Genomic DNA, 15,242 nt, shown 5'->3' with positions numbered 1-15,242 from the left:
AGAGGTTTGAGCCTGTTTTCCTTTCTTCTCATCGGCAAGCACTGACTCTGAGAACTGAACTTTATTGACATACTATATTGCCTCACTTGCCTCCTTTTACGATTATTACAGCACCCCCTGTGTGGGGAATATTGCGAGACTGCCGCTTGTAAATTTTCCTTGCTTTCCTCTACTTTTCTTTTCTGCAAATCAATAAATAAAATTTTATTAAAAAAAAAAGGAGTATTTAAAATAGACTGTTGTACTGTGGGTTTTAAACCAGAAATCTTCAACCATGCATGTCTCCTTAAAAACACAAAAGTGTTGATCTCTCTAGCTGCGGTGTCTGCAGCTTCTAAAGTGCATCTCAATGAGGAATTGGATATGAGCTTCCCTTCATGGACTACATCCTGGGCTTTTGCTTTGTGCTCATCTACGTGGTGTTGTAGCAACTGTTCCATTTCGTCCGTGTGCCCTATCATATCTGGATAGCAGGGCCTGGGTGTTGGCAATGAGCCAATGATGTGCTGCTTGTGCGGCTACTAGTTTACCAGAGGCGTCTAATAGTTTTGACTCTTTGTCTGGAGGGGGAGAAACCCCTGTAGCCTGTGAATTGGCCTGTTGCGGGCATTAGAGATCACTGAGGAGTCTAGTGGTAACTGTTCTTTAATAAAGATTGGATCTGAGGGAGCAGGTTTATATATTTATCAATTCTGGGGTTGAGAATGCGAGCACGCACTGGATCTTTAAAGATATCATCAGCATATCTCATTACCTTTAAGCATAGAAAGAATGTGGCTAGCCCTTTGTGTGTTATTTAGCGTTTCAAATAGGAAATCGTCCTGTAATGATTCCTTGTGTAACTGTACCCCATGATATTCTGCAGCTCTAGCAAGTAATTCTTGATATCCTACATTGTTGTCAGGAGGGGAAGGCTTTGCAGGGTAAAAGTCTGGGTCGTTATCTGTAGGTGAATCCATGTTGTAATCCTTCCAGGGTTCTATTGGTAAAATATTGTCTCCCCCATCTCCATCATCATCATGTGGTCGTGGTGAAGAGTTAGTTGATGTAATCAGTAAGTGCTGCAAAGGTGGAGAAGTTGGTGTAGGGAAACGTAGTGGAGGAGGAGAAGGCAAGGCGTTAGTACCTACATTCATCCTCTTCAAAGGATATGGTAATGGGTGTCCTCTGATTCAGGTTTGCGTTTCTGAGGTGATTTAGTAAGAACTCGTCACGTGTCTGGATTTATGTAAGGTTCCTTTTGTTTTTGGTCCCATCTGGATGATGGGGCGTCTAAAATCCGATCCTGCAGCTTCAGAGGAACAGTTTTAGGTTTCGGCACTGAGGATTTCGGTGCCGGGGTAGTATGACTTTTTGGCACGCAAGGTTTCAGTGCCAAAGGAGGAATCCTTTTTGGTGTCAATGATTTCGGTTTGGAGGCGGTTTTTGGCTTCGAGCCTGAAGGTTTTGGCTCGGTGCCAGACTTTGTCCGACTCAATCCTGAGCCGGAAGGCTTAGTGAAGTGTTTCTGTACCGAGCGGGGAGTCAGAAACATCTTGTCGGTGCCGACCGTGGTCTGAAGGCGGGGTGGGACTGAAGCCTTTTGTTTCGGTTGAATTTGAGTTTGGGTCAAGGGGTGTTCGGTGATGTTGACCTTGTGGCAAGTCTTCTTCCATCCCGGAGTCCGATTCTGGAATTGAGGCCAGTTGTTCTTGTTTTTCCTCAGCCCTTTGTATGAATTTGTGCTCAGATCCTTCACCGAAGATGTCCGGCAAGTATTTGTCATTTTGACTCTGCATTTCGCGACATCAAACCAGATGATCACAGAGTTTTTTCGATCGGAACAATCTGCACGAATCGCAGTCCTGTTCGCTGTGCTCCGGAGACGAGCACAAGTTGCACAATTCACGCGGCTATTTGGTGTAGCGCGTAGGGCAGAATTAGAATGGAGTCTGTTCCATCCACTGCGAAGTGGACCGACACGGTTAGGCTGGACGGACTTCCCGAAGATCTTTGATCGAAATAGAGGTTTTCCTCGATGGATACGATACGCAGAGAAGTGGGATACACGTTCAAAACAATAGCGACACGGGTAGAGTGGATTGCGCACCATGGAGAATCCGAAGAAACGGTTTCGGAGCGGAGCGCAGCAATACACGTCCAAACCCGATGGCTGAAAAAAACAATCTAACAATGGAGTTGATGCACATGAGCACTATCACCGAAAGGAGGATTCACCTACCTTGTGACTGGAAAGACTTCTCAGAAGAAAAACAACTTGCAAACATCCCAACCCAACACTAGATGGCAAACATCCCGACCCAACAATAGATGGCAGGAGTATGCAAAGCATGTGATCTACAGCTCACATGCCTCGAACAAAAGAGTTCCCAAAAAGAGAGAACTCGTGGAAGAATAGAAGGAGGTAATCAGCGAGGTAGTAAAAAGGCGATGATCCAAGGGAGGGACTAACTCAATCTGGACAGCCTAATAAAACAAAGCAAGCGAACAGAAAACATGCAAATGTGAGTCACAAAAGGCAAAGCCAATGGTAAACAGTGGGCAGAATGCATTTCTAGGTCAGCTTCTAGCATGTCCCCAATAGGTCTTTGCAACCAGACAGTTACACTGACTGGTAGGCTTCGACCTAAAGAGTAGGGTGTAATCCCAATCCAGGCTTAATTTTTGGGACAATATCTGCCTTCATGGTGGTGCACGTTTTGGCTCTTGCTGACCTAGAAGCGATAAAATGGAAAAACAACACTAAAAAGTGATATAAACATTTAATAAAATAACTGCCTTGAAAGTCTTTTCCGGTATTGAACAGTATTACGTTGCTTTTTGTGCCAATAGTTCAAAGTCTGGCCTGGGATTGCAAAGATTGCGGGTTCTCAACAGAAACTGGATAACGTTGCTTTAGAATTCACTCTGTGCAAAAGAAGGGTTGTAACATTTGTCTGTACTTTTTGGACACTTGACAAAGTGGACTGGTCCTTGCAACACGTCTGGATTTGAATAATTCTAGACAGAAACGAGCAGCTTTTCCCCACCACAGTCACTATTTGTAAACATAAGATTTTCTGTCGTCGATGTCCAACGGTAGCTCAGACCAACAATCCAGACAGGAAGGGCATTGTCACTGTGCAGGCTTCACTAAGGGCAAGTACCACTGGAAAAAAAGTTTCATAAATGTGCATTAAAATCACAGTAATGATAATAAAGGCTCACAGTATATTAGCATAGTAGCACATGACTTTGCGTAACAGCTAGGGATGCCAAACATTAGGGTGCCCACCGAATCTCCAGCAATTGGGGCAGTGCCCATATGCCACTGGAGGCTCAGCGGTTTAAAGCATTTGTTTCAAACATAGAGTTTGTGATCTAGGCTTTGGCACCTCTGTGGGGAGAATATGCCTTTAGAGGGGCCAAAGATGGTTCAACACCAAAGACTGGATGGATGCAGTATGTGTGTGTGTGTGCCAATCAGTGTTACATAGATTAGACATAAATTGAATTGCAACGGTTGTATTGTTGCATATGTCATTCACCACAAACTCATCCGCTGAAGAAAGGTACCGTAGCACTAGAGTTGCCAAAATCGATGTCACTACTCTACAGAAGTAGTAACTTGTGCATCTGAAAGAGACACGTTAGTGATAGGTTCCTTACCTTAGAATAGATACCCCAGCAATGCCAACCCCGGAGTTGGGTCTGCGAACAGGATTACACTAGAAAGTCACGGAGCACAGAACGGCTGAAGAAGCAGTCTCTCCGAACTTGACTGTCAAGGCAGTAGTGCTTTGTAAACGTATGCAGCGAGGCCCACGTAGCTGCCTGACAAATGTCCTGCAAGGGAACGCCTCGTTCCAAGGTAGTAGTGGCTGCAGGAATCCTCAGAAAGGCGGAGATGGCAGAAAGATAACCTTTGATAGTGGTCAAAGCAGAGCTCTGCTGGGCCAAAGACAGAAGAAACCGAAGAACCTCAGAAAGAGGGGCAGAAAGAGGATCCACAGCCTTTGCTGTGCACCATGCCACAAATTTGTTCCATCGGCAGGCATATGCCGTTTTAGTGGAGGGATGCCTGGCTGCCAGAATGACAGACTTCGGGAGGAAGGTTAAAAGCCGTCAACTGGCGCTGCTCAATGTCCACGCATGGAGGTGGAGGCTGGACAGGTTCGGGTGGAGGACTGTCCCCTGCTGCTGCGACAGAAGATCCTCCCGAAGAGGCAGTCGGATCAGGGGATCGATTCTCATACTGAGTAGCTCGGGATACCATACTCTTCGAGCCCCGTCCGGAGCAACAAGAATGACTTGGGCCCGGTCACGCCTGATTTTCTTCAGCACTCTGGGCAGAAGTGGTATAGGCGGAAAAGCGTACAACAGGCCGAAGCTCCACTTGAGACGAAAAGCGTCTCAGAGCAAGTGCCGCCTTGGAAATACCAACTTGCAGAACTGATGACATTGCGCGTTCTCTTCGATGGCGAATAGATCTAACCAAGGCTCTCCCTACTACTGAAAGAGACCTTGCGCCACGTCCAAGTTCATACGCCATTCGTGATACATCAAGCACCGGCGGCTGAGTTCATCCGCGCTGGCGTTCAGATAATCTGCAAGGTGTTGAACCACCAAGGTAATGCCTTGATGCTCCAGCCATGTCCAGAGGCGCAGAGCCTCCTGACATAGGGTCCAGGACCCCACCCGCCCTGTTTGTTGCAATACCACATGTCCGTGGTGTTGTCCGTGAATACCTGCACTACACTTCCCCGGACAGAGTGAAGGAATGCCTTCAGTGCAAGTCGGATCGCTTGAAACTCCAAAAGGTGGATATGGAGCCGGCACTCCGCCGGAGACCAAAGTCCTCTGATCTCCGCCTCTCCCAAGTGGCCTCGCCATTCCAGGAGGGACGCATCCACCACTACTGTGTGCTCCGGTTGGGAAAGGGAGAGGGATCTGCCATTGACCCAATCACGATTCGTGAGCCACAACTGCAAGTGTCGTACAGTGCCCTCCAAGATCTGGACATGATCGGACAGGTTGCCCTGATGCTGCGCCCACTGGAACTTCAGGTCCCACTGCAGAGCCCGCATATGCCACCTGGCATGTTGCACTAACAGGATGCAGGAGGCCATTAGGCCCAGGAGCCGGAGGGTCACCCTGACTGAAACCCGGGATAGAGGCTGAAAGATCAGAATCATAGCCTGAATATCCGGGACCCGCTGCTCGGGAGGATAAACCCAAAACTGCGTTGAATCCAGAAACGCTTCGATGAAGGGGAGCTTCTCAGAGGTACTCAGGTGCGACTTCAGCATGTTGACGGAAAAACCCAGCAAATGCAGGAGGTCGGCCGTAGGCTGAAGGTGGGTGATGACTGCCTGGGGCTAGCCAGCCTTCAACAACCAGTCGTCGAGATAGGGGAAGACTGACACCCCTGATTTGCGCAGATTAGCTGCGACCACCGCCATCACTTTCGTGAACACCAGAGGGGCGCTGGTAAGGCTGAAGGGGGCACAGTAAACTGAAAATGCTCCTGGCCTACCGTGAACCGCAGGTAATGCCGGTGGGCCGGCAGGACGCGGATGAGAAAATATGCGTCCTGCAAGTCCAACGCTACCATCCAGTCTCCAGCGTCGAGGGCAGCCAAGACCTGAGCCAGAGTTAGCATCTTGGAGGCAATAGGGGGCGCTCAGCGGAATGGCTGCCTGAAGTCGGTTCTGGCTTGCATTCTAGCATACCGGTGTGCGGTCTTTTGGCGGTCGAGTACTGCTACCAGTCCTTTTCTACCAGGAGCGTCACTATCTTCATCAAACCTCACGGGCAATGCTATGACCAGATCATCCTCCATAGTATCTTCCGCTCCTGGGACATCCTTTCTACTTTATCTTTAGGTGGATACAAAATATTTGTGCTAACAATTATACATCATTATTGCTCGCCTCCGGATATTTTATCAACTTGTGGAGATAAATACTCGCTTCCTTCACTATTGCTCTCATCACCTTACCATCTACTCACTGGAAGTTATCCTCGTGGAGGTTCTACAAATGTCAACACAAATAACTATCTGAATCTAAGCTACCTCCACTATACTGTTCTACCACCTCCTTTTCTCTGATGTCATAACATCATATGACAAGCTATAGGACTACATCGTTCCACATCTCAAGATCTTAAGAAGCTGCCTTTACCGACTGACTTTATATCCACGCCACACCTAACTGTGAGTCCTGGACTCTTTGAAACTCTAACAATAGACAGTCACCTGAAGAAGGCTCAAGAGCCGAAACGCGCGTAGTGGTGTCTACCGCTTTGCCTTCATCACTGTATATATGTTTCATGTCTATTGATTTTGTATTTTCTCTTTTGTATTTTTTAATTCAAGACTATATAAAATTTAAACACATAATCACTTATAAAAACTATATATACAAAAAACAGTAGAAAACAAAAGAAAAATAGTCAACAACAATAAACAATAAAGCTCTATCAGAAATTATTTTGCTCATTGGTTTCTGTACACAAGTGGACTTAATATACTGTTTCATTCTAGGTTTTTATTTACAAAAAAACGTAAATTGTATTATCTAATCAATGTCTGTCACTTTGCTATAGACCTTTCCTAACTCTGAAGAGTCGGTTCTGCCGGGCAGACCACGATTCAATGCGATTTTTAGCGCATAACAAACGCAATGCGGACCGCGATCTGCACCAACTGCGATGTGAAGGGCTGGTGAACAGGCAGAGCACGCTGCACATAACTAAATGTGCATGGGACGTGAGAAATTAAGACCGGCCTGACACGGCGTAGTGGCGGCAAAATGGCGGACAAGGACGCAATGTTTATTTATTTATTTTAGAGGTTTTATATAGCGCTGGTTGAACCCAGGGGTATCAGAGCGCTTTACATTTTTGAGACAAGAGGGTCAATAAGACACAAAGCATCAATGTATATATATATATATATATATATATATATATATATATATATATATATATATATATATATAGTCAGCGCCTTCTTCGTATCGGATGAGTTTGGCAAGATTGGATATATATATATATATATATATATATATATATATATAAATAACATATAAGTCTCCGCCTAACAGATTACAAAAACGATAAATATGGGAAGTAAGCATATCAGAATGTGGAAGAAGTGATAATCAAAAATATGATAAGGCACAAATTGAAAAAAAGAGCCGGAAATTGCAGAGTCAGGATAGGGAGGTTAGTGATCAGTTAGGTTGGAAAGGAAGAGAGAGGGAGGGGGAGGGGAAGTGACGAGAAGGAAGGGCAAGTAAGGATGATAGAGAGAGGGCGGATGCAAATAGGGTAGGACATGAGTGGCCAGCGGAAGAGAACAGATAGGGATTAGGGTCCCCAGTATTTATTGAGGAGATGTAGTTTGAGTTCTTTTTTGAAGCTAGAGTAGGAAGGGTTGCAGCGAAGGTCAGTTAGAAGGGCATTCCAAATGCAAGGAGCGTTGCCGGAAAAGGAACGTGACTGGGGGGTTTTCTTTTTTCATGTTCCACTAACGGGGAGAAGGTGAGACTGGCCGAGAACTCACGGGGCTGCTAAATGCGACAATAAGCCACATAATCATTGCGAATGTTACGGCATACTGACAACTGCGGGGATATGTGAGATGGGAGCCCTGCCTTCGGCGCTATAAAACGCCGCTCTGCTCGGTACCTTCAGAACTGGAGGAAATAGCAAGCAAATAGTGTTGGCGATGAGGGTCGAGGCAGGAAGATTTAAAATAGCGAGGTAAACTGCTGGAACTGTTCTTAAGTGCGTTTTAATGCACGAATATTGGACGCATGCCACCTGAAGGTGCATCTCAGTGTGTGATGCAGTGGGGATTGGTGGGTTTCCCCCCAGTTGCCTGAAATTTGCGATCAATACATAAATGGCGCTTGCAGCGTGAGCGCGCGAACGAGATAAGGATTCTAAGATGGCGGCGAGACTGGTAGTACCACTGAAGAGATAGGGAAACTTCCCTATCTGCCACAGATGGGGAACAAAAACGGATCATCTGCAACTGCCACAGGTGTGGTGTAATGAGGTCTATGAGTTATGACATGGTGACTCTAGTCCATCTAACCACATCGAGGTATTAGAGTGAGCGCCGCTGCAGGGGTGATTACAGTGTAGGGAGCCTACTGTCATCCTCTGCGGACTGCGACCCTGACCACAAGCATCGACGAAAACGGGACCCAGACGGCAAACGAACAGTAAAGATTCAGCAAAATGGGTAAACCCAATAACCAACAACCCAAATTGAGCTTCCAATCCAGACGAACACCGAAAGGACAGACACCGGCTTTGGACACGGAGGCGGAGGGTGAAATAGCGGCAGATGCGAATATGGCGGCTATTTTGAAAGCTATACAAACGTACCTCCAAGATATAAACTGGAAACTAGATCACCTTACATGTAGAGTAGACAACATGGCAGCTAAGTTGGACAAACAAGGTGAGCGGCTGGATGTAGTGGAGAACAGGATATAGACAGTTGAGGATGAAGCACATACTACTGCCAGTAAATGTTCAGGCATGGAGAAAGTACTCGAGCTGATCAAAGTACGGGCAGAGGAGTTGGAAGCTAGATCACGGAGGAATAATATACGTATAGCGGGTTTACCAGAGACAACCAACACGGGTAAGATGGAGGTGTTTGTGGAGGAACTATGCAAAGATATCTTTGGTGCAGACAAGATGTCATCAGTCTTCATAGTGGAAAGAGCGCATCGATCACTGGCGCCTAAACCACCTCCTGGAGCCCGACCGATAGTGGCTCGAGTGCTGAATTATAGAGATCGAGACAATATCCTACGGATGGCACGGGAAAAAGGTCAAATACTGTATCAGGGAAACCTGCTGGAATTTTTCCCGGATTTCACGGTCCCAGTACAACAAGCACGGAAAGAATTTGCTATGGTCAAAGCGAAGCTGAGAGAACTTAAAGTGGAATATGCCATGCTGTACCCAGCGCGGCTGAACATAACATGGGAGGGGAGGTCAACACTCCTTAGCACTCCAGCAGCGGCACAGGAATACATTAAAAAGTTCACGAAGCACAGCAAAGAGCAGAAAAATCGTGAATCGCAGCAGGAATCAGACTGAGAGACCTATGGCGAGAACTGCTGCGATAAACGTGGGAAAAATGCCACACACGGGTAATGTACTTATCTTCACATAATTACAGACTAGCAGATGGAGAGGGGTTGCAGATGCATACAAGTAAGGGATTATGTGTAAACTGTGATCTGCACCGACATCTGTATGGTAACTGGAGCTCAGGTGCGGGCCCGAACTGGTCTCCTCGCTGAAGTGGTAGCGTGGTAGGATATACTACATGTACTGCAGGACACGCACCAGAGCAATAGCAATAATGCACAGTAATGTTCTGTATGGAAATGTTGACATGTACCCTGTGGAACAACGTACACCAACGATGGGAAATGATCAGTGGGTGGGATACTTGTGGGCAACTAAGTCTGCACCACACTATCTGAACTACACTACAAGATGATGCAGGATAAGTGTGTGGTAGGAACTGGACTGCATCACAACCCAAAGCTGAAAGCTTAAAAACACCCAGTAGTAAGCGTGGAGATGACTACTAGATACGAGTCGCACTGTCAAACTTGCTTGATAAAAGTCACTTGTGTATTGATTGACATCAGGAGAGGGTGGGAATGTAGATCTGAGGTTTCTTAACATGGACTATATTCAGGTTCAATGGAGAGACCTTCACATGTAATGACAAAAATTGTGATGTAAACATGTATAAATGCTCAGTATAAGAAGTGATCTATGTAGGCAAACTGGGAAGGGACTACACTATGATCGAACTAGGAGAGCCGAGTTGAAAACAAAGCGTCACTAAGATGTTGGCAACAGTTGTCTGTTTTTATTATGAAGGTCTGCCCCGTCCCTTCAGTTGGACGGTGTAGTGTGCCCTAGGCAGACCTCTAATTGGGTGTTCCCCATACAGTTGATGGGATGCAGAGGAATTACATTAAAGGTATGGCTTCGGCAGGTTTGGGATGCGGAAGTGGGAGGGGGAGGGTGGTCGGGGAACTGTTCAGAGACCAGGACGCTTAAGAAGCACAGCTGATGTTCATGGTGTAAGTTATGCTCGATGTTGTGACAGGGCAATACGGTACTACGGATGTTGCATTAAGAAAGGACACATGGTATACCACATAAGAGAAGGTTTAATGGACCAAGGGAATAGGCTACTCAAACTTTGTAATGAATAGGTCACATTTAAACCTGATAACTTGGAATATTCGCGGCTTCACTAACCCCAAAAAAGTCCGTCAAGTGTTTGCATGTCTAGATCGATGGAAAATAGATATTGCGTTGCTGCAAGAGACCCACATTGCACCACATACTCATAAGCACATAGGAAATAGGTGGGCGGAGTCTATGCATATGGCCACGTACTCATCATATGCTAGAAGTGTGAGGATCTTGGTACGTAAAGGTACGAACTTCAAAATTGACCGAAAAATTATAGACAGTCAGGGCAGGTATTTGATACTAGGAGGCTTAATACATGGGCAGCAAGTGACAATCGTAAACACGTATGGGTCGAATGTGGATGTTCCGGAACATTATCAGGAAATATGGCAGCACTTACAGGCGGACAATGGAACGACAGTAGTATGGGGAGGAGATTTCAATCTAGCGGTAGATGGCACATTGGACCGATCTGACAATAGCAATGAACCCCATAGAAAGGCTAGGGCTAAAGTACTGGACATAATGGATGACTTAAGTATACATGACATCTGGAGGGTAAGGAAACCAGTGGTTAAAACAGCCACACACACAAACACGGCATATGGTAACTGGTCCCGTATTGATTATTGGCTAGGTTCGGACACAATATTGCATTGGACCAAAGATATTAGTCATACACCGAGGACATTATCAGACAACAATCCTATAATACGATAGTTACAGGTACCACACTGTGAGAAAAAAAGAGTTAGCATTTTGAAGCAATTGATGCCCCGAAGGTCCAAGATAGGACACAGACCCACTTTGTCCTTCTTGGGGACCAGAAAGTAGTGGGAATAACAACCACTCCCTCCTTCTGACCAAGAAAAACACTCGATGGCCCTGTTGGCCAAGAAGGCTGCAACTTCGTGTCAAAGAAGAACCAAATGATCCCCTGACTTGCGGTAACACCGAGGAGGCATGGCAGTGGGGGTGGAGGGGGGGACTGAAAGGGAAGGGAATAACCTTGGCAGATTATCTGCAGCACCCACTTGTCTGATGTAATCTCGCGCCAGCGGGGAAGGTGGTGGTGGATTCTGCCACCCACTGGCGTGGAGTGCTCTCTGAGGCTCAGATTAGAAGGGCTTGGAGGCGGAACCAGAGGGGGTGGGGGTGGATGGACCCACACGCTGGTTCCCGCCCCGCCCCTGCGGAAACCGCGAACACGGCCACGCTGGGGCTGGTTCTGCACAGGCCTGGTGGAGGTGCGTGCCTGGGTACCTTGACCCTGGCCACAAAAGGAGCGAAAACCAGGAGTGGCCGAGTTCTCAGTAGACAGACCCTAGGTCTTGGCCGTAGCCCGCGAGTCCTTAAAGCGCTTCAGTGCACTGTCAGCCTTGTCGCCAAACAGGTGGGTGCCATCAAAAGGCATGTCCATGAGAGCGCTCTGGACATTGGGCGAGAACCCAGTCGAACACAACCAGGTGTGGCGCAGCAACGCCAGAGTCGTAGAAATCGCCATGCCCAATAAGTCGGTGGTATCCAACCCACACCGAATGGCACACTTAGCCGCATCCTTGCCCTCAGCAATTGCCTGAGAAAGGACAGCCTGCACCTCCTCAGGACACTGGGGCAACACCTGAGCAATGGCATCTCACATCCTCCAAGTCGTCCACCCAATCTTGCTCGGAGTCACATTGCCGAGCAAGCGGGTCCTTGGACCCTTCCCAGCCGTCATTCGCCTCTGGCATAGAGGGGGACGTCGCGGTGGCAGAGCCGGAGAGGGGACGAACAGCGTCGGGAACAGTGCCGAGAACGGCGCAAGCCGGGCCGGACCGGCGCCGGCGCCGGCTCCCAGGTCTGAACAAAATGGTTCGGGAACCAGGGCAAAGGTGGGATAAATGGCACCCAGTGCAGCGTCGAAGGTGGCGCCGGAGCCGGCAACGCCACACCTCGTGGCGCCTGGGGCCGGAGGCGCAGGATCCTGTTGCATCAGGGCTGGAGCCGGTGGCGGAGCCACCGGGCCAGCTGGATCTGGACACGGGACCACGGGGCTCGAAGGCCCGCCGGTGGGAGCCCAAGGCCTGTAAAGACGGTCCAAGGCAGCAAGGAACACTTGCATCTGTTCGGGAGTTACCGACAGACCCGGGTATGGCAGGTAGGCCGCGGGACTCCCAAGTCTCCAGAGGAGCCGCAGGGGCGAGGCCCTTGTCCCCCTCGTCCGCCTCCGAGGAGCGACAGGGGGACGTCGGAGAGCAAACACGCTTCTTCATCTCATGGCGACACTTATCAGAATCCGAAGGTGAAGACTTGGAGTCTGAGGAGCCACTGGTCCGGTCCCGCGAGCGGTCCAGGAAACTGCCCCTCGACCCGGAGCGGCAACGTTACGAATGCTGGACCTCCAGCAACTTCTGGCACCGCTCCCGCACGGCCTTGGGGGGCCATGGCACGACAGTCACGGCAGTCCTGGGAGTCGTGATCAGTCTCCAGGCAGTAGAGACAAACATCGTGGGGGTCCGCCACCGACATATTTCGGCGACAGGCCCGACAAGACTTAAAGCCGGGCATCTCTATGTGCACCAGGAGAAAAAATGGGGGGACAAAGGTCTCAAAACAGTGGTCAACAAGGTACGTGCTGAATCAGGATCTGCGCTTACTGGCGCGGAAAAAGAAAGAACTGACGTCAGCGCGCATGGGTGGCGCCAAAGTACTCTCTGTGACCTCATCTCGGCGCTGATGCCAGTGACAGACGCGGAGCAGCAGGACGCCACCTACTGATGCACAGGGGTACTGCTAAGCAAAACTTTTTGGATCCAGTCGGACGCCTGGGTATATTCTAAGGTAATGAATCTATCACTAACGTGTCTCTTTCAGATTGTTAGAATTCAACGCACCACATCCTTGAGCCTTAGCCCCCACCAAACTTAGACTGCTCAGTTGTTTCTCGGAGAATACACCCAGGGCAAGAGTATGGAATTTAAACCCTTCCAGTTCTGTCTCCTGTGTAATACCAAATATTCCTGGAGCACCAGTGCAGCGTTTGTAATCTCGGCCTCCTGCCAGATCATGAGGAGAGCTTGCCAACTCTGATACTGCAAGAAGACCCTCCGATTATGAAGAGAAAAAAAGTGGGCTTACACAAGATGCAGTGATAAAGGTCATCGACCTGACGGAGAGGTAGAAAAAGCTGTGCCTTCTGCCATTTTGGCAGGCCAAGCAGGAAAGAGTTCCCAAGCATGCACTGAAAAAGATGCTAGCCCCGAGCCTAAAGACCGATTGACTCTTCTTGCCTCGATGGCGCCACAAGGTCAGTCTTGTGTCCCAACACGCCTCTTGGACTCAAGAGGATGGGTCAATGCCACCAAAGACCCCATCAAAAGGCACCAAACTGTGTAGAACTTCAATGCTGCCTCCGCCCTGAAAAACCACACTCCGAGCAAAAAAAAAAAACAAAAAAAAAAAACTACGATGCTGAAAACTCCTAAACCATCAGCATTGAAACCAGCACTGAAGCACCCCTAAACTAAAGTCAGACACCACTGAGGATTTAATTTTTGAGAAACTGTTGGAGAACCTCACTGCAAAACAAAAGAAACTATTTATACATCCAGACATAGGCAAAATTCTTGCCACACTGCCAGCTCCAAGACATCCGCATACCGACAAAATGCTGGTTGGCCTTCAAAGAGGAAGCAGGCCTCGCCCACTTGAGAAACCACACGCTAAAGGGTTAGGGAATCGGCAGCTGGCTCAACACCCTTCCCACACTTAACCACCACGCCTCATCCACCACCACTATCCCTTGCTCCCCCACAGACTTGTATCCTAGGAGCCCTTACTACCTGAAGGGCCCATATGATGAGCCCTTCATGGGCAGAGAGGTAAAGGACCTGTAGAAAGACTACATAGTAGACCCATGTCCACCCCTGCACCCTACCCTGTTAAACCATTCTCACCAGACGACACTAATGCCGACCATGCAGTAACACAATGGGCCAGCCCAACACCATCAGGTAAAAATGCACACAGTCGAGGATGAGTGCGACAGCTTGGTCAAGACCATATCCAAGACAGAATGGATAGTGCATTACTTTCCCAGGTTGAAGGGAATGCTTAGGTAGGCCACTGACAACTTCAAGGAGCCAGTAAAGACCACAGTGGTCATAAGCCAGCCCAATGACCCTACGTACATCTGTTGGCAAGCCTCTCTGACTCCCTATTTGTCCCCACTCCCTGCAAAAGGATTCCCAGACAGGCAACGGGATGCCTTGCCACCTGATTGAGCCCAAGCACATTAATGCAGCAGGAACGCATGCACTGCTTGAAGCAGGGTACCTTTGACGCATTGTCAATTCTGCGTGTCTCCTCCCTAGGTACAACTGCTACCACTGGCATTAAATGGGTGGGAGTGTGTACCACCTCCTATAGGCCCACCAGAAAAGAGGACAGGACCTAGTTGCTGAGGGTAAAACCATCAGAAATGCTATATCAGGGTTTAGACCCGAGGGGCAACAGCCCCTCCTGAATGACCTGTTTGATGGCGAGTATGTGTTTGGTCCCCAGGTGAACAGAGACTGACACAGCAATACCCATGGGTGTCCTGCAGTTCCTCAGTCCAGATCTGTATTTTGTGGACAGCAAACCACAGTGGTATTAAAATGCCAGAGAAGCCCCAACATTTCCAACAGCCTTTTCAGGATCCCCAGCAAAACAAGTTCTTTGGGGAGTGGGGGTGGGGCTAAGATCTTCCAACAGGAAACCTACTGGGGAAACTACTTGTCAGATACCCCACAAGGCTTACCATTGCTTGTGAAGTAATTCCGCAGAGACGACAAGAGCCACCGCCCCTGTCCCCACCTAACCCTGTGCAGAAATGAAATACCCGGCAGGGAGTAGATGGACCCAGGGAAGGGAGCCAAAAAAAGGAAGGAAGGGTGACGGGAGGCTTGCGGCTGAAGGCACTTGACGAGGCAGTGGTCAACAGCTGGGGAGACAAGAGAGACCAGGTTAGAGGGTTCCCGCACCTC

At 48.5% G+C, this 15,242-nt stretch overlaps 1 protein-coding gene across 2 annotated transcripts in view; it reads right to left on the bottom strand.

The window, feature by feature from the left end:
- Positions 1-2,747: 2,747 nt before the first annotated feature.
- The window catches only part of LOC147733417 (uncharacterized), a 164,193-nt gene continuing 151,698 nt past the window's right edge, over positions 2,748-15,242 (bottom strand). For both annotated transcript variants that reach the window (XM_086958033.1, XM_086958034.1), the window contains one exon: positions 2,748-3,148. In XM_086958033.1, the coding sequence (XP_086814159.1) occupies positions 3,116-3,148 (33 nt within the window). In that variant the 3' untranslated portion in view covers positions 2,748-3,115. The remainder of the gene's footprint in view (positions 3,149-15,242) is intronic.

Source organism: Lissotriton vulgaris, chromosome 2_1 (genome assembly GCF_964263255.1).
Source record: "Lissotriton vulgaris chromosome 2_1, aLisVul1.2, whole genome shotgun sequence".
In the NCBI taxonomy this organism is placed as follows: Eukaryota; Metazoa; Chordata; class Amphibia; order Caudata; family Salamandridae; genus Lissotriton; species Lissotriton vulgaris.
The sequence above is the reverse complement of the archived record's forward strand: the minus strand, read 5'-3'. Positions and strand labels throughout refer to the sequence as shown.